The 19,573-nt window shown below is 42.4% G+C and overlaps 1 protein-coding gene across 1 annotated transcript; it reads right to left on the minus strand.

Moving 5' to 3' along the window:
• Nucleotides 1–5,860: 5,860 nt before the first annotated feature.
• Nucleotides 5,861–19,335, minus strand: SOX30 (SRY-box transcription factor 30). The gene is made up of 5 exons (XM_033140371.1): nt 18,236–19,335; nt 13,149–13,388; nt 10,333–10,569; nt 8,180–8,672; nt 5,861–6,319 (listed from the first exon to the last, which is right to left on the minus strand). The coding sequence occupies exons 1-5, from the start codon at nt 19,227–19,229 to the stop codon at nt 5,938–5,940; spliced, it is 2,346 nt and encodes a 781-aa protein (XP_032996262.1). The 5' UTR covers nt 19,230–19,335; the 3' UTR covers nt 5,861–5,937.
• Nucleotides 19,336–19,573: the final 238 nt, after the last annotated feature.

Raw genomic sequence — 19,573 nt, forward strand, 5'->3', positions numbered from 1 at the left:
TGTTTTACAGATGTAACTTTTTTTTTTAAAATGTTTATTAATTTTCCATTTAAACATATATAATCACATCATTATTTTCCACTTTACTTCTTTGGCTCTTTAGCCTGTCAGCTTCCTTCCCTCCTGCCTCTTGGCTTTCAAAACTAACCTTTATATCACAGCATTATATATATTTTCCAATTCTAATACAACTCATTACAAAATACCTCAAAGTTTACATACACATAGAAAGGTTAAAAAAAAAAATCTCCTTACAAGTCTTCAGATAACCCTACTAATGTTGTTAATTGCTTACAATGATATTTCAAATATTGTATAAATTTACTCCAGTCTTTTTGGAATACTTAATTGTGCTGGTTTCGGATTTTTCCCACCAGCTTCACCAGTTGATCTTTTCACCTACTATACCCAGTAAAAAGGCTTCTGGTTTTTTAACAGAAGTGTTTTTAAACATTTCCTTTAACTCATTATATATCACAGATGTAACTTTTCTGTTTGCTTTACCATGGTATATTTTATTGTTGTAACCCCAATTTTATTAGGGAGTAACTCCACTGAATACAGTGGGACTTACTTCTGGGGAAACATGTATAGGGTTACATTGTTAATTGTGAGTAAGAGGCATGCAGACTTCTATTTGGATGTATAAACACAAACGATAAGCACTAATGGTAACAAATTGTAATTTATTTTTTCCTAATTGCTCAGGTTTGGGGAATCTGTGGTCTTTCAAATGTTTCTGGGCTAAAACTCTCACAGTCCATTACAACAATATCTGGAGGGCCAATGGCTCCACATTCCTGAGCCGCACAGTTAAGACACTTTTTATAACATTTCATTTTCTTCTTCATTTTTCAGATCTCCATAGTGAAGCCATATGCTCTGTGCTTCTAGTCTTTCTAAAATACACCACACATACTAGGGTTGCCATGTTTCAAAAAGTAAAGAATTTTTTAGGAAAGCCCCAAAATTGTTGAACTTTTTTTTTTTACTTGCCTAAGATCCAGGACAAAGAACCACATGTCCAGGAAAATCCAGACATGTGGCAGCCCTGTATTAGGCCTGAGCCATGACGCTAAAAATAGGTTCTAATACTAACTTCTGGTGGTCCCTGGCCCAGTTTAAACTCTGAAATAATTACAGTAGCTCCTTCGTTTTTTGAGAGTTTGGATTTAAGGTCACAACTGTGAACAACCAGGAACAAATCTTTTTTTCTTTTCTTTTTTTGGCATTTTCAAAGCTTTGTTGCTTAAATCTTTTGCCAATGGGTGTGTTTGCATTCCCCTAAAAATGGATGGATTCAGGAACTTGTGACGTGATATTCATGAATTTGAAGGGGCAAATTAATTCCAAATTCGAGTAACTGGAGTTCATCTTTGTCTGGAACATATGTTAATGCCCTCCCACATGGAAGTCTTCCCCTCTGTCTATTAGGTTACAGAAAACAGTTGATGTTTCTCGGTGAAAAAACAGTGACATCTGCACACTTTTAAATGTACTTTTTCCTTTGTAAGCACTCTATGCAGCTTAATGTGTGCAAGGGAAGAGGCTTAAAATTGCGGCTGCACAAACCCAAAAGTCAACAGCTGTCCCTGATTTAAACATTTTTGCTGGCCCTGTTCCTCTGCCTGCAGCTGCAACCTGACACACACAAATCTAGTAGGTAAACATTTCCCCACCACTTTAAGCCAGGAAATATTCGTCTGTGAACTAAAACAATTGTTTATCAGGCTGCTGTTAAAGGCACAGGTGTAGGAGCAGTCAAAACAATCCTATAATGTTAAACTCTCTACTGGTGATTTTAAAAAGTAGTTCAGAGTTACATGGGTGCCCCTAATCTCTAAAAACTTCCTTAGGCTGATAGGAGTTGTTGTTTAGCAACATCTGAAGGGCCAAAGTTTCCCTACAACTGTTTTAGGATGATCAGGATTGGGGATATCACTTGCCCATTCTTATTACAGTGCCACACAAATTATTTTTTTGTATTTATACCTTGCATTGGGAGGAGGCAAATACATTTGCTAGACTACTCTGGAGAGGACAGATTCTAGAGGCATATTGTGGCATTAGTTTTCATAGCCACTTCAGGTGAAGCTGTTGTCCTGCAACTGATAATGTTGGCTCTGAGCCTCTGGCCTACAAAAGCTTATGCCATGCAATTTGTTAGTCTTGAAGATACCAAAATACTCTTACCTGAGGTAATAAGCAAAAGGTTCAACTCCTGGACCAATTTAAACTATTTCATACCGTGCATTTGAAAACAAAACAAAAAAATCTGTAAAAGTTTAGCCATTCTTTCAAAGGTAAAAGGTAAAGGATCCCTGGACAGTTAAGTCCAGTCAAAGACGACTATGGGGTGTGGCGCTCATCTCGCTTTCAGGCCGAGGGAGCTGATGTTTGTCCACAGACAGCTTTCCAGTCATGTGGCCAACATGACTAAATCAGTTCTGGCACAATGGACACTGTGACGGAAGCCAGAGCACACAGAAACACCATTTACTTTCCTGCTGCAGCGGTACCTATTTATCTACTCACACTGGTATGCTTTCAAACTGCTAAGTTGGCAGGAGTTAGGACAGAGCAACAGGAGCTCACCCTGTTGCGCAGTTTCGAACTGCTGACCTTCTGATCGGCAAGCCCAAGAGGCTCATTGGTTTAGACCACAGTGCCACCCACTTCCTGGATTTGCATATATATACTACAATGAGTGAAAGTATTAACCTTCCCCCCAAACCAGACCTTGGCTTTAAAAGTGCATGGCAGAGCTTTTGTGTGATCGTGCTTCACTGTTCGTCATAATGGAGAAGGCTGCTCAATACGTGCTTTTAATATGGTTGCTAAGGGTTTTGTTGTTGTTTTACTGGTTGCGTGCCTTAAAAGTCAATGGACACAGATATTTAGCTGGTAAAACTTTCCCCATCACTTTGGCTGAAGACAGATGATAGTAATTTCAGAGCTGAAAGTGGTTGGGGAAAAGCACGGTTGGTTTTCTTAACCACGGTGTGTCCATTCCTAACATTACTGTCTGTGGCAAACAGATTTGGCTGGGTTTTGTAGTGCTCGGAGAACCTGCAAAACCCATTTGACCAGGAGCAATATAAGGCAAAAAAAGCAAATGTTTGTACCACACCTAACACAGAGGAGGCTGGACTATTGGGAGAAATGGGGCACTTCCCCACCAACCTCAGTTCACCCTCAGCCAACCCCCATCAGCTTATGTTCCTACAAACCTGTCCTGTGGGTGGGACAGGCTGTCAACTCCCTCCTTCTTAGTCTATGTTACCTTTGTACAATTCAGTGGGGAGTGGGGCAGCAAAACTAGTACCGGTAGTTGGCTCTGCCTGCCACTGGCTCTAGCTCCACCTACTGCTGGCGTCCCTACCTTCAGCCCCCGAGTTCCAATGAGCACCAGCCACCACTGCCTACATGCCTCAGTCATATTGCTTTCATGCAAAATATCCCAGGCCTCCATCCCTGGAATGGCCAGATGCAGCTAGGAAAGATTGCTGCATGAAACTCTTAAAAACTAACAGGAGCAGGGAAATATTCAACGGAAATGAGATCTGAGTCCTTAAAAGAGTCAAATGTGATCTCAAAATGCTGTAAAAACAAGGAAAAGGCAGTGACTTTTTCCCAGTTCAGAGTCTCTTTCCTCCATCTCCCTTCCCTGTGTGTTATTTCCTCCTACGGTATCTTTCTTGGTTTGAGCCAAAGCATAGTCCTATCAGCACATTTACGGTTTGCACTTGCCCCCAAGTGGAAACCAGGGTAGATTGTGGCTTCCAGTCTTGGTCTGCATAGCAGAAATCATGCTTTGCTAGCTCAACTGAAATGGCAAGCTACAGTTTGCCTCAAACCAGGAAATGTGGGAAGGAATGGAAACATGCAAAGGGAGGAGGGGGGTCGTGTGAGCCCAACGGTCCAGCCAGGCTCGTTCACATAGCACCTAAGCATAGTTTGGCACTATGTCTGAAACATCAGTCTGGATTTAATAAAACTGCAGTCAACCAATATATGGTTCCAGCTAGCCAATACTGCAATTTGTTTAAAAAAAAAAAAAAAGATTGGGGCAGGACAGATGGAAAAAGGCAGATGGAGTGAACAATCCGACAGCTGTTTTATACTTTGGAACCATAGTTATGTGGGAAATAGCACATTTGCCCACAAGAATTCTTGAAGGTCATCTTTCACCCAGTAGTCTGTTTCGGAGCTAGGGCATGCTTTTGGCTATTAATAAGACTTTCCCTTAAAAGCACTATTGACATAGCATGCACAATGGAAGCTGAGGGTCTGGTTGCAGCATTCATGATGGATAAGCCTGGTCCTCAACTACCTTAACTGTATTCAGCACAGTTGGAACAATGTACTGGAAATGCTTGGTCCAAAGTATAGAGTAAAACCATAAACCATAAAGATATTGAAAGGACAAACTGTACACAATTTTGATGAGACACTGCCAACGATTGTCGGTGAACATTACCAGTGAAGTACAGTATATGAACTTCTTTGTTCCTTTTAGGTTTTTCTGCTTCAGTTCTGACTGCTACCTTGAAATATATTATCATAAGGTTGTGTACTGTCCGCACTGCTAGCATTCTAAAAATGAATTTTTAAAATTTATAATAAAATCACTCCATACATGTATAGAATGTACAAACTTTTGAAGCAGCCAATCTTTTCTTTTATAACAAATATCCCTGAAGAAACATTAAAGTGGCTACTGTGTTTTCACTTATTATTACATGGACACAATAGGATCATGACATTCTTAATTCCATAGTTCATCACAATATATAGAGCTAACAACATACAGTTCATGTGATTTTATTTTAATGTAACAAAAATGGAACAAATGTACTATCAACCCCACCCCCAAAACAAAGAAAAATATCAAAATAAAATTAAATGTTTTCTTAACATGAACATTTAGCAACATTACCTTCTGTTACATCTATTTTTCAAAAGATACATTTAAAATGTATGCCTGAGATATTACTGTTAATTATACTCTGGTATAGAATCATAGCCCACTTGTATACAACACACAGCTAGATTCACCATTACTTGTTCTTCGAAACATTCAACAGTCCGATTTATGTGGACTTTAAATATGAAATCCTCTTATGGAGGAGGAAGTTAAAACCATTAAGAGGGGCTGTAGAATTTCAGATTACTATGTAACAATTTTCAGCATATATATATGTGTGTGTGTGTGTGTGTGTGTGTGTGTGTGTGTGTGTGTATGTGGATTAAATCTGAAACAAGTGCTTTAAAAAGATAGCAATTTTAAAATCCTGAAAATAAACAGAATTTCACTTGCTCTATAAATATGTAGATTAGAATGAAAATCCCACTATGTCATCTAAGAACATAAATAACAAAAGTTCTGAGTTAGGAAAGGAAAGTCTGCCCCTCACAAGTGAGTGATCCTATTACCATGTAGGATTAGATGGGCAAGTCTAGAAAAGCCTGGTGAATGTATCTGCTGCCTCTGGCATTGCATCGACATAAAACAGATGGCATTATGTCCTGACTCCATGAATGAGTCACACCTCTTCTTTGCATGCATGTAAAACTGAAGGCATGGTGCAGGTACATCACTGCTGGGTCAGTGCAGTATCAATAAAGTGCATCAGTCAGGTTCTGGAAGTGCTACCCACTGTTTGATAGAAAGGTGGTGCACAAACATTTGATAAAAACAGCTCAGTCTTAAGACCTGCCCTGACAAGGTAAAGTATATGAAATCAGGTGTATTAAGGTACAACTCCTGCGATGGTACAGTGCCCTGAAAAACCTCCAATGTATCATAACAATTAAAAAACCTGGATCAATTATGTCTTCTTGACCACACTCACTAAAATAGTGTTATATGACCAACATGTTTTATTTCATGTTTTAAAAAATTATGCTGGATACTATCATTTGGGTTTTTTAAAATTACAAATCTCTTAACACCTTTCCTTCTTCCTCATCATCACTATCAGTCACATTGACTTGCTGTACACTAGAGGGTGTGGATGGGGTTGCAGTAAAAACATTCTCAAGGGCCCCAATGTCCAGCTGTGGCATAGGGTTTAAGTATTCTTCTTCAGTCTGACTGTGGCTGCTGTAATAGGATGTCCCTTCCAAGCTCTCGCAGCTACGGGAGTCTTCACTATGCATATGCTCATCAGGATACTCTCTAAAAGGATAGTCTCTGTTCAGAGCAGAAAACATTGCCTCATGTTTTTGATACTGGTCTTCATAAAAGCCAAGACATTCAGGCATGGAGCTGGGGAAGTTTCCGTAGCCAAACGGTGGGCGACTGTATGGACATGTGCTGCAGCAAGACAAAGATGAGTTACATCAAGGCTTTTACCATAAAACTGAATGATATATTATAGCTTGTTTGTATTCAAATCTGGAAACCAGTTACCCTAATAAAGGGATTACCTCAGTCATGGGACGCAATTGCAAATAGAATACAATAATAAGGCCATGTTTCATAAAGCCAAGATGTGTGCCCATGGTACATTATACAGAATAACTGATTTAGAAGAAACAACGAGAACAGGGTAGGGAACTTGTACCCCTCCAGCTATTGTTGGACTCCAACTCCCATCAGTCTGAACCAACATGGCCAGTGGTTACACATGATGGGAGTTGGAGCCCAACAGCACCTGGAAGACCATATGTTCCCCTTTTCTGGTCCAGAAGGTCATAGAATCATAGAGTTGGAAGAGACCACAAGGGCCATCCAGTCCAACCCCCTGCCAAGCAGGAAACACCATCAAAGCATTCCTGACAGGTGGCTGTCAAGCCTCTGCTTAAAGAAGTTGACTCCACCACACTCCTTGGCAGCAAATTCCACTGTCGAACAGCTCTTACTGTCAGGAAGTTCTTCCTAATGTTTAGGTGGAATCTTCTTTCTTGTAGTTTGAATCCATTGCTCCGTGTCCGCTTCTCTGGAGCAGCAGAAAACAACCTTTCACCCTCCTCTATATGACATCCTTTTATATATTTGAACATGGCTATCCTATCACCAACAAGGGGCAGGACCATGTAGCCCCATACATCCCATAACTCTTAATGCAGACCTGGGTTTTTTTTGTAATGAATGGTTGCAACTTTTGACCTACACCACACCTCATAACACCTCTACCACACTTCATAACATAAAATAGCAAACAAACCATCCGTATAAAAGTGAAGTAAAACTGAAGACTACATCAAAATAAACATTTTTGCAAAATACTCAATTTAACTAGAAGCAAACAAACAAACAAACAAACAAACAAACAAACAAGAGATCTACTAGCAAGCGGCGGGATTGATAAACCACCTCAATAAGAACATTACACAGTATCCATGCCACCACAAAAGCCCCCTTCTTCATAACCATCAGCCTAGCTTTTAGACTGTGGCTCATTGAGCAAGGTCTTCTAAGCTGATATAAGCATGGGTGAATACCAACTGTTGCAGAACATAATGGCCTTTTGTGATAAGGAAAGTGACGTGAAAAGGGACCAGAGCTTCTGCAATAACACTTGTTTGATGCAACATTGTCTAATTTCCCCACAAACATATCAGGCTGAATGCTAATTAAACAGGTCATCTGGAGATGCCCAAAGAATCAAGAGAACCAGGATGAGAGGTTCTCCTTTCAAAGGAGGAAAGTGAGTTGAGGAGAAAAGTTTAAACAACAATGTCAAGGTCACAGATCAAATTTAAAAAGCAAGAATGAAAAAGAAACCCTTATAAAAAAAGCCCTTTGGTCACTGCAAAATATGATGAGAAATGTTTCAGTGGAATGAAATGAATAGCATAAATGTGTGAAGAAAGAGGAAAAGAGTGGACAGAAAGGAAGAGTATACAGTCGTACCTTGGAAATCGAATACCTTAGTTCTCGAACTTTTTGGCTCCCAAACGTCGCAAACCCATCTGATGGGGCTTCCGTGGCTTCCGATTGGCTGCAGGAGCTTCCTGCAGCCAATCAGAAGCCGTGCTTTGGTTTTTGAACATTTTGGAAGTCGAGCAGACTTCTGGAATGGATTTCATTCAACTTCCAAGGTACGACTGTATATGGAAATTTACACAGGTTCTTGTCAATCTTTTCCTTGTAGAAGACTGCAAATCCTTCTGTGGTTGTCTGACTACATATGCACTTTTACTTCAGAACACAAATAAATAGCTGCATTACCTTGATGGGAAATAATGGGGCCCAGGTAAAAAGTAAGGATGATGAAATGAAAATCGAGGAGGAGCTCCGAACAGGGTGGCTGGATGACCGATGGGAGGAGGTTGATAAACGTGTGGATGGGGAATGGGAGGAGCTTGAGGAATGGGTCCATTTCTAGAACAAGAAGAAACACCTGAGTACTCCTTAGGGGGTTGACTATTTGAGACACTGTATCTGGAATGTGTGGTGCTTGTATTATTTGGGTTCCTGCTTGCACTTTCAATAGAAATCTGGGTTGGTCTCTTTATAGAGCAATTTGTTCCTGAAGATACACGGTGAGCTTCTGTTGGTGAAGGTGCAGCAAAACGCTGAGGTTGAAGCACTGGACGAATCGGCAGATTTGCCGTTGAGGCAGCCAGTGATGCTGTGCTTCCTACATTTGGCTGGAACAGCGTAATAGGGCCTGGATGCTGAGCAGAAGGACCTGGCAGCTGGATAGTAGAAGGGGCTTCACCTTTGGAGAAGAGAAAGTATCAGCTGTAAGTGAGAAGGTCCCATTAACACTATGTTATAAATATTATACTATGTGATTATAGAAAGAATGATCCATGTAATAGCACTGGATCATCCCTCATCATTTTTTAAGCTTTTCTTTAATATAGCATAACCTAGGGTGGTGCTGTGGTCTAAACCACTGAGCCTAGGGCTTGCCAATCAGAAGGTTGGCAGTTCGAATCCCCGCAACAGGGTGAGCTCCCATTGTTTGGTCCCAGCTCCTGCCCACCTAGCAGTTTGAAAGCACCTCAAAGTGCAAGTAGATAAATAGGTACCGCTCTGGCAGGAAGGTAAACGGTGTTTCCGTGCACTGCTCTGGTTCGCCAGAAGTGGCTTAGTCAAGCTGGCCACGTGACCCGGAAGCTGTCTGCGGACAAACACCGACACCGGCTCCCTTGGCCTATAGAGCAAGATGAGCGCCTAAACCCCAGAGTCGTCTGCGACTGGACCTAACGGTCAGGGGTACCTTTAGGGTTGCCATATGTCCGAATCTTCACTTTTTGAAATATGGCAACCCTAGCGTAACCTACTGCAGTTTCATACCCAAGGACTGGATGCAATTTCACGAATCAGCAACATTAAAAAAGACATTCAGTATTTAGATTGCTAATCTTTTTTTTAATGTCTTTTCTTTATAAATCTCCTACAAGTTTACCTCACAATGATGCCCAGTATGCAGTGTGCTATCATTCAACATGTAAGGAAAATACTTTCCAGGCACTTTTTGGCAAGTCTCTCAATTCCCTATCAGCATAAAACCGAATCTTTTACATAAAATCAAGTCCCCAACATTTTCTCCCCTAACAGTGTCTCATGGGACCAAGCAAAAGACCTCCAAACAGGGCTGTGCAGACAGGGACTAGCTTGGTTTTTAATAGTTCCCGTGGAGTTCTAAAAAAACCCAAAGGAAACAGTTGCAATATGTGATACAGCTGAAAGGGAGAAAAATCTGATTCTCATTCCAGACACTGGCATAACTGAGCATAGGGTATGGGATATAATGCTTCTTCTTTCCCTCCTGAAGTCAACTTCAGGGTGTTGGGGAGGGGCAATATATTTCTAAGGCAGCCTTTGAAAACTGGGACGTGGGCTCAGGAGGGAAGGAGGAAACACAGAACCTGAAAGACCTTCAGTGTGGTAGTGGTGATAAAGGTTCCTTATCCCTTCCTCAAGACTTTCAAGCCATGTTCATTTTGGGGAAAACATGGGGCAGGTCTAGATTTAGAAAAGTGAGGCTGCCCTGGTGTCTTATTCTTCACTAAGTCACTGATATATGAGAGGGTGGAGAATAGTGAGGCAGAAGAGAACTGAAATGCTTTTGCTTCTCTCATCAGACTTAACAGATGTTTTGCTATTAAGAATAATGACCCAACTTTGCTTTGAGAATGATTAAAACAAACAAACAAACATATAAACATATAAACAAAACATTCTGTACTTCACTAATCTAATTTGGAAATGAATTAATAAGGCTACTGCAAAACTATGGCCACATCTTCTCATTAAATATTCCTACATAATCCTACATAATCATACTCTCAACAAGAATACAGACATTGGGTTTTTTTTGTAGTTCCTTTCATATAATGAACTCACATAAACTATTGGAATGAACTCACAGACTGGGTGTCCAATGTTGTTCTGTACGCTGGGTATGACCACAGAGTAGGTGGGAGATCGGAAAGGGTAAATGGTAGTTGGATTTGTAGTAATAATATTCTGAGATGTCCCAGTAAAGACAGTGGAGGCTGTCATTGGGCTGGTAGCAATGATATTCTGAGTAGTGCCAGAGAATACTGTGGAGACTGTCAAAGGGAACCGCTTCCTTTTGCCAGGTCGTGGTTGGTAAACCCAACCTGTGGGAAGATAAAAGAGTAGGCTCAATGAAATATAATGGATTATTTTATTTCAAAACTGATTAATGATAAATGTAATAACAAAGGAAGCAATTTGGTAGATTTGGAAAGCTAGGATAAAGTGTATAAATATGAAGGCTCTGTCACAATATAAAAAGTCTCTAAGAAAAGAGGGTGTTTAGGATGGCTTGTAGGCCCTCAGAAAACTAAGACAGGTAGCACCCCTCTTTTTTCTCCATGGATACTAGCCCCATCAGCGTCCCAGCCCTTATTCCTCCTTCCGACTATTCTTGCATAATTTTTCATGCAGGACAAGTGCCCAACTGTACTGTGTCTAAGAAGTTATTACTACTGTAATACTGAAAAATATTGGTGCCTAATTCAATTCTCATTTTATTACATCAAATAATTTCTGCATTATTTAAGCTGCAATCCTATACTCACTGACATGGATTAAGCACCAATGAACACATTGAGATTTACTTTGGAGTATACATGTATATGAATACGCTGTCACTCTTCTTTGAGTCCAAGTTACATACTGTAATTTGCCTTTGCTTTTTTATTTGTATCTTTTTATTTATGTAAAATTAGATATTTGGGCATCATTACATTATCTGCTAGTTAAATAGCTGAAAGGGATAAGAAAACAAAGGAATGGACTTGAAACAGGAATATACAGGGTGAGTCCTTTAAAAGAGGCCCCAAGGATACAGAGTACACATGTTCCATGGGGCCTCTTTTAAAAGACTCACCCTGTGTACAGAGTAAGTATGGGGAAAATAAAATATACACAATGAAAACACAGAAATGCCAGAAAAAAGAGCCTGGGTTTTAGTATAGGGGAAATGGTCATGTTAAAATGTGTTTTCATTGTGTATATTTTATTTTCCCATACTTGCTCTGTTAGTTAATGAATTTCAGAGAACATCAGATGGGCAAAATGCCCACATTCATGGCTTATTACTGCAATCCTGAATATATCCTACCTGCCATCATAAAAAGACTATTACTACTCAATGCTAGTGGCATATGGTTGCACCAATATTTATGACCATGTTATGATTGAAATGTCTTTATGTCACATATAAGTAATCTAGGATGCAGGTGGCACTGTGGGTTAAACCACAGAGCCTAGGGCTTGCCGATCAGAAGGTTGGCGGTTCAAATCCCCGCGATGGGGTGAGCTCCCGTTGCTCGGTCCCAGCTCCTGCCAACCTAGCAGTTCGAAAACACGTCAAAGTGCAATATCAGTCCTTAGATATTAACTCTTATGCCAGTTTCATTTTGCAGAATTTTCTCTGGTGAACAGCTCAAAACGTGTTAGGTCTTAATTTTTATTTTATTTTATTTATTTCCCAGGATTTATATAGCAGTTGACTGTAATAAAACCTCAAAGCGGTTTACAACAAATAAAACAATAAAATTATCTGTAAAAAGCAGTTAAAAACACTTATTCAAAACATCCAAAAATTATTAAAATTAATAAGATAATAATCAGATTGAAACATGTCAGCATTCTACATGCCTGGATAGGCTTACCTTACAAAAATGTTTTAAAGGGCACCAGAAAGAGTACAGTGAAAGCACCTGCCTGGTGTTAATAAGCAGGGAGTTCCAGTGTCTGGATCAAAAGATCAATTTCTTATAACTGCAGAACAAGTATTATGTGGCACCTGTAACAGTGCCAGTTCCACTAATGGAAGCTGTCAATTGAGCATATGTAGGGTAAGGTGATCTTGCAAGTAAAGTGGTCCCATGCTATTAAGGGCTTCATATACTAATGGCAACACCTTGAACTTGGCCCAGTAGCATTTGCTATAATAAATCTGCTATTGTAAAAGGTAAAGGTAAAGGGACCCCTGACCGTTAGGTCCAGTCGCGGATGACTCTGGGCTTACGGTGCTCATCTCGTTTTACTGGCCAAGGGAGCCGGCGTACAGCTTCCGGGTCATGTGGCCAGCATGACTAAGCCACTGTGGCGAACCAGAGCAGCGCACAGAAACACCGTTTACCTTCCCGCCGGAGCAGTACCTATTTATCTACTTGCACTTTGATGTGCTTTCAAACTGCTAGGTTGGCAGGAGCAGGGACTGAGCAACGGGAACTCACCCCGTTGTGGGGATTCGAACCGCTGACCTTCTGATTGGCAAGCCCCAGGCTCAATGGTTTAGACCACAGCGCCACCCGTGTCCCAATCGGCGATTGTACTCAGTTTTAAATACTTAAATAATTTCAATGGCAGATGCTTTAAAAATGCACATGTGCAACATCCATGCATACATGAACTTACAGAGTACAACTCCTTTAAGCAGCTCCCTCTTCTGAACTGGTTTTTAAACTTTCAGAGCCTGAAAAAAAATCACTGGACTATGGGTGGTGGTGGCAAAAGCTTTAAAGACGACTGCCTCGTGGTTCCTGCGTGGTGGTTTTGTTAATCTGTACTGTATTTCCTTCCAACTATCATCCTTGAACCCTACCTTTCCCCACTCATAAACCTATTTCTGGATAACACAAAGCACTGCATCAAGACCATCAGATGTTGAGAAACATGTAAAGAAAAGAAAACTGTTTTATACCAGGGAATTCTTCTCTGTGCTTTTCTTTAATCTTCTGAGCTTCATCATAATAAGGTTTCTTTTGCTCTTCTGTGAGTTTGTTCCACTCCAATCCAAGCTGAACGCTTATCTCCGCATTATTGGCAGCAGGGTTAGCTTTGGCTAAGGCTGGCCGGTGAATTCTTGCCCACACCATAAATGCATTCATAGGACGCTTGACATGGCCATCTCTGTCTTTGCTAAATGGAGTGTCTGGAATCCCTACAGGAAAGAAAGATGGATGGATAGGCAGTATAAGTACCATACAAAGTTTGTAGTTAAAAATAATGAGTTTGCTAATGATTCTGGGCTCATTACTTTAGTGCAGACTATAGAAATAAAGGCCAAGCTCCAAATAACCATGAAACCATTGTCATAAGCCCACAGGAGCTTTTGGCTTATTTTCCTTAAATTATTATAAGGCACCTTTCTGGATCATGTCCTCTCAAGGGGACCAACAGCAATATACCAAAAGAAATACAGTAAGAGAGAATGGCAGTGAATATGCTATGTTTTGAGTGTGATACTGTAATATAATGAAACTTTTTTAAAAGCGTCCATAAAAATAGAATTCAACTGCTATAAACACATTTCCAAATTCACAGCAGTAAAGGAGTAATAGCAATTCTCTCAAACCACATGGCAAACTGTACTTGAAATTGAGGGGAGCTTAACAAGTGATTTGTGATATGGCACCAAGTCAGCAGTTCAAATAAAAATGTTAAGAACTCCACTAGGCTAGGCTAGCATGAGCTTCTTTGAGCCTAACTAGAAAAGGTCCTGGAGATCCTTGATCTGAGGTCCAGACTATTTAAACTGGGGTGGGCAACTTTTTTCAGACAGAGCCACATTCCCTTCCAAGGGCCATGTGTCAGTGGTAGGTAGCACCAAAGAGAAAAGTGGGTGGAACAATGAACGTAAATTTTATCCTTGTCCGTTAGGCTAGCTTTACACACTCTCACTCACCCCTTCCATCAACTAGACAAACTAGAGGCATTATCAGAGTTCAAGGTCACATTTCATCCAGTTCAAGAAGAGTGTAAAGTAGAGCTGGAGAGGAGTAAGGATTGGGGAAGAGTCCTCAGGACTAGACAGGGCTATGATTTTATTTGCTTACTTTAAAAACAAATATTTATTGATTTATCAACAAAATCCGCTTCATTTTTGAGTGTAGGAAGGTATTGCATACTGCCAAAACACCGTGTCTTTGTGCCATATATCCAGGAATTAGGAGGGATTCAGACATACAGTCTACTGCTCCCTCTCTGCAAAATCACAACAGATGCAGTGGCTGTTTTGGCAATTCTATATATATAATTCCTGGATCCAACAAGCCAGACGCGTTTCTTGATAATGGCCCCGCAAGTATGGGTCATTAAGGTAACAAAGGTAGTGGCTCTGTGCCAGGATAGAAATGAGTGAGCCTCCTTCCCTCCCTCAGCTGTCTGGTAGCTAGAAAGACAAAAGCAAGGGAGGTGTGTAAGTGCTAGAGGCTGAGAGACACACAGCCATGTCTGACTTGTGCTGGAATCCAAGGCTGTGGCAATGGAAGAAGATGCTGTGAACACCATCACAGGCTCAGGTTGTATATATGTGTAAATAAACCATATATCCTAAAGACACCATGGTCTCCACTTGTCTCTCATTCTGAGAAAACTGAACCCTGGGTAAGTGCCTGGAACCCCTCAATCTCACACCACTCAGAGATTGGGGTGGTGTTCAGTGGTATATAAAACTTGCTCAGGGAAGGGGGGGACACAGGGGAACAGGAAAAACCTCATTGTATCTGGCAATACCCAGCAATCAGAGACTGCCCCTCTGACACACAGGGAGTCAATGAATGGGACACCCATCTAGCAGACACCCCCATCACCAAACACACAAGGTGACACTACAGCGCCCCCAGTCCATCAACCCCAGTGGCACAGTCAGTAATTGCCTTGCTGCCAGTCCACAAGCATTCTTCTAGGAAGTAGTTCAAATCCCGTTATGCCACTCTAGTTGACAAAACAACCAGGGGGAGAGGCCAGGACACACACTGACAGCAGCAGCAGCAGCAGCAGCAGCAGCAGCAGCAGCAGCAGCAGCAGCATCTCACACTGTAGGGCAGACTTTGCCAATATGGTGTGTTCCATATATTTTGGACTACCAGTTCCCATCATTCCTTCCATTAGCCAGGTGCATGGGTGTAGCCAGGGGGGGCAGCTGCCCCCCATCAAGTAAAACAATATAAATACTTAACTAACTGACCAATCATGTTGGTTCTGCCCCCCCAACAAAGGTTTCTCCATCCCCCCAAAAAATCCTGGCTATGCCCATGGCCATGTGGCATGGCTATTGGAGTTGTAGTCCAAAATGTCTGAAAGGCATCAAGTTGGGAAAAGGTGGTGTAAAGCATGGAGTTGGGAAGCAGGAGAAAAACGTTTGAGCATCACCAGGCAGAAGGGGGCAAAATGTCCTAGCTCAACCCCATACTGAGCAGTTCCCTAACAGTTCTGCTGCCACTGCAGCAGACATCAATCAGACACATCATGTGGAATTTGCTTTCTCCCTGCTCCAATCTCAATACAGGCATTGACACCAGCAGCACAGAGCTGGAAGGAAAAGCCCTAACTAGATGAAACAGCTTATGATTACATGCTTGAAGTGTTTGATTTGAATTCAGGGTGCAGCCCTACACTAGGAAAGGGTGTGTGCGTCCACCCAGGCATACATCAACCATTCAGGAGGAGCACCACTTCAACCAACAGCTGTTCCTGAGTCATTTTATCTGTGCTTAAACAGATATGTACTAAAAGCAGAATATTTTTTTTAGGCACTAAGGTACTAAACTTTACTCATACATCAGAATCTAAGCTTCCTGAATTATTTCAAAGTACAAATATTAAGGATTGGAATGCATATCCACAACTTCTATTAATCTATGAATAAAATTACACATCCACTACATATGTTTCTGTGGTCAGAACTCAAGGGATACAGCTTAGAAATGGTGAGACCTAAATTTAAAGTTGTCTGGTGCTGCAATCCTATGCACCCCTATACTCAGGGGAATAAATCTCACCAAAACTAATGCAGACACGCACAAGATCACACAGCAAGCTTTTTTGTGAGATCTAAACTTGGCAAGCCTTAAATTGCTCAACCTTTGTGTCTGACTTTGGAAAGTCACTCAAGTGATAATTCTGAACCCTAGTATTTCAAAAGTATTCCCATTAATTTCACTAAGGTTGGTCATTTCACCAGACTGGAATATTGCAATGCATTCTATGTGGGGCAGCCCTTGAGGCTGATGAGAAAACTTTATTCTTGAAGGGTACTATTGAAATTTATTAAATAAAAATTTACTTTGAGCATGTTTGCCTCCTACTCACTTGCACTAAGCAGAAACAAACCATGACATCTGGCTTAGAGTAACACCAAAGCCAGCGATTAAGGTTTGTTTTGCTACAATTCATAATTGGTAATCTTGGCTACAAATCATAGTTTGTTGGGAGCAATGCCTCCAAGTTCTACGTTGCTCATTGTCCCTTCACTGAGTTGGCACAAGGCTTGTTACTTCCCTCCCCCTTGAAAAGAACACAGAGCTGAAGGAAGAAGTTGAAAGGGTGGCACTCTTTTCCACTTCTTTCTTCTCTGTCTGTATTTCAGGGCTCAGAAAAATGAAAGAAGAAAGGAAGGCATTGCTCTTTCAGCTTGAGGTGCTTTTCAAGACTCAGATCAGCTCCTGAGCTGCTAACAGAACGTGAAGGGAAGAAAGTAAATAGCATAGGAGGGAAATAGGAGTTATCTGGGAGACTGAAGAAAATGGATCAACCGGGGAAACAGGTGCCATGGATATCAGGAGAGAGGTGCACACATGTGCCTGTGCACATTGGAGCCAGTAAATCCGATCCCCTTGGAATTGCAGAATTTTTCACAGGTGTTTCCCAGAACCAGTATCACATCATATATCACATGTCAATTGACTGAACCACGGATCTGGTACTTTCCAGAGCTGCCATGACACAAAGACATGGATCTTAGGCACAGATATTCCTGGATCCTCGTAATACAAGGGATCTCTTCAAAACCATAATCAAGTCATGTGTCTGCAGACATATTCTGTAATTTATTGGGGGAGCAATTTTTTTATTCTGTGTAAAGATCAAGAGTAGCCATGCCTTTGATCAATGTTTTTGATACCTGAAAGCATCAGATCTGCTTTTTCTTTCTTTTTACTGTGTTGTGTACCACTACAAGATGGGGTTGTTGTTGTTGTTGTTGTTGTTGTTGTTGTTTTGTGGAAATCTACAAAAAATCATGCAAATTCAAGAGGATCCATTTTAATTCAACTGGATTTTACTTTTACCAAACCTTTTGAAAAACCAAAAATCTCTGTGAGTGCTTTCTTTCTGACTACTGGGAGGAGGGGGGAAGCAACTAGAGGTGTTGGTGCCCACATACCCTTTCAAAATACCTAATGTGCCCAAAGGCTCAAGAATGCTTTATGGGTAACAGTCTCAGCCAAGCCTACTTCAGTATTGTAGTGAATATAAAGGTGGATGTTTGTACAGTGCCCTGGGCTCCTTGGAAGAGGGTCAGAACAAGGCCTAACAGATTTATTGTAGCATAAACTGGCAATGAAGTGGATACTGGTCTATGAATGCTGATGGCACAAAAAATGTTAGTCTTTAATGTGCCACACATGAAAGAAGCACTTTGTTGTTTCTTCTGAGGATCACAGTTAATCTCTGTGCCCTGGTTACAATGTATTAAAGAGAGCAGTGGTACACTTCCGCAATAGAAAGCTCCTGCAAATATTAAAAAGTTGTAGATGGGACTTTGCATAGTTGACCATCTTCATAATCTTTGGTGGTTGCAACAGCCAGTAAAGTATACAGTGAGCTGTGAACTGCATGAACTTGAGTGAAGCCCTATCTTCTTTCTGGCCCTATATATTTTTTTTTAAAGTTTGAAATAATAGTGGTGCAGATGAATGTGTATGAACAGTTCTATCCCAGTGTTTACTTGTACATAAATAGTAACTAAAGGGCAACTTGGCAAATTCTATTATACCTATCTACTACCTGCATCTGAGGGTAGCACTGTGAGAGGCACATCTTTCGTTTCTATTTTCACTGAAGGCTCCAGCAAGGACTGCATTTTAAGGGGTACTTGTGCCACTGGCACTTTAGTCACTCTTATGAGCTCAGATGGAGGTGGCCCCTGAAACTGGATTCTAGCCCCAGGAGGGACAGCATGGAGAGTGACAGGAATCTTCAGTTCTTGAGGATGCTGAGTCCCCAGAGGCTGACACAAGTCAGCATCTTTGTTGACATGAGCTGGGCCGTTGGAGGAGGGGCGAGGCTTGGATGCCACCTCGTCCCTCCCCTTGCAAGCTTCCTCGCGAGGCTCCAGCAGTTCCGTTTTGATGGCCCCTTCTTTTCCAGACTCCAAGGCTTTGGCATCACAATTCTCTTCCACCTTCACCTCTTTCTTGATCTCCTCCGGCTCTTCTCCTTTTCCCACTTTGACTCCCCCCACTCCTTTCGAGCCGCTGCTTCCCTCCTCCTTCCCTCCTCGACGACTGGCAGCCGCCCTGTGCTCCCCTCTCTTTTTCTTGTTGCTGCCGCCCGTCGGGAGCAGTTGGTTCTCTTGCTCCCGCTCCTCCGCTTTCACTTGCAGCACCTTCTGCTGACCATTTCCCTCCGTCACCGTCTCTTCCAGCTTCTCGCAAACCCCAGGTTCCAACCCAAGGACAGGCTGGGAGAGCTGCCTGGGAAGGCAAGGCTGGTCTTCCAACAGGTGCTGCTGCTGCTCTTTATAGACAAACCCTTCTGCAGGCAGTGGAGGTTTCTGCTCCCTGCGCAGGGCATTTTGCTTGGCGGGCGGCAGGGGGTGCAGCAGGGAGTGCTGCGGCCCCTGCTTGGGGGAGAAGAGCAGGAGGTGCGGGTCCCTGGCCCCCTGCCCCGAGAGAGGGTGCAGGAGAAGGTGGTCCATCCGGGGAGCACCCTGCCAAGCCGCGGGGTGCAGGAGGCGGTGCTGCTCTCGGGGGGTTTCCCCCTGCGCCCCTTCTTCCATGCCGCAGCCCGCCCCCCGGGGAGTGGGATTGTTGCGGGATTGTGAGCTCAGCCTCCGCCCTCTGTGACCGCCCGTTTGTTTCCTGCGGTTGGTTCGCAAACGTTCTCTGCTCCCCCTCCCGCGAGGGGCACGCGCGCCGCGCTCGGACCCCGCCCTCCGGCTCGCAGGAGCCTCGCGCCGCTTCGGGGCACCGGCGGAAAATGGCAACAGCCGCAGGGCTGGCTCCACGTGCCTCCCACACTTTCCCCTCCCTGGTGTCGCCAGGGCGACCCTGGGGGCCGCGTAACAATGAGGTCGCCATGGAGACGCCGGGACGAACCCACGCGCCTTTCCCGCTTTTTGAA

The sequence above is a fragment of the Lacerta agilis genome, chromosome 2 (assembly GCF_009819535.1).
Source record: "Lacerta agilis isolate rLacAgi1 chromosome 2, rLacAgi1.pri, whole genome shotgun sequence".
In the NCBI taxonomy this organism is placed as follows: Eukaryota; Metazoa; Chordata; class Lepidosauria; order Squamata; family Lacertidae; genus Lacerta; species Lacerta agilis.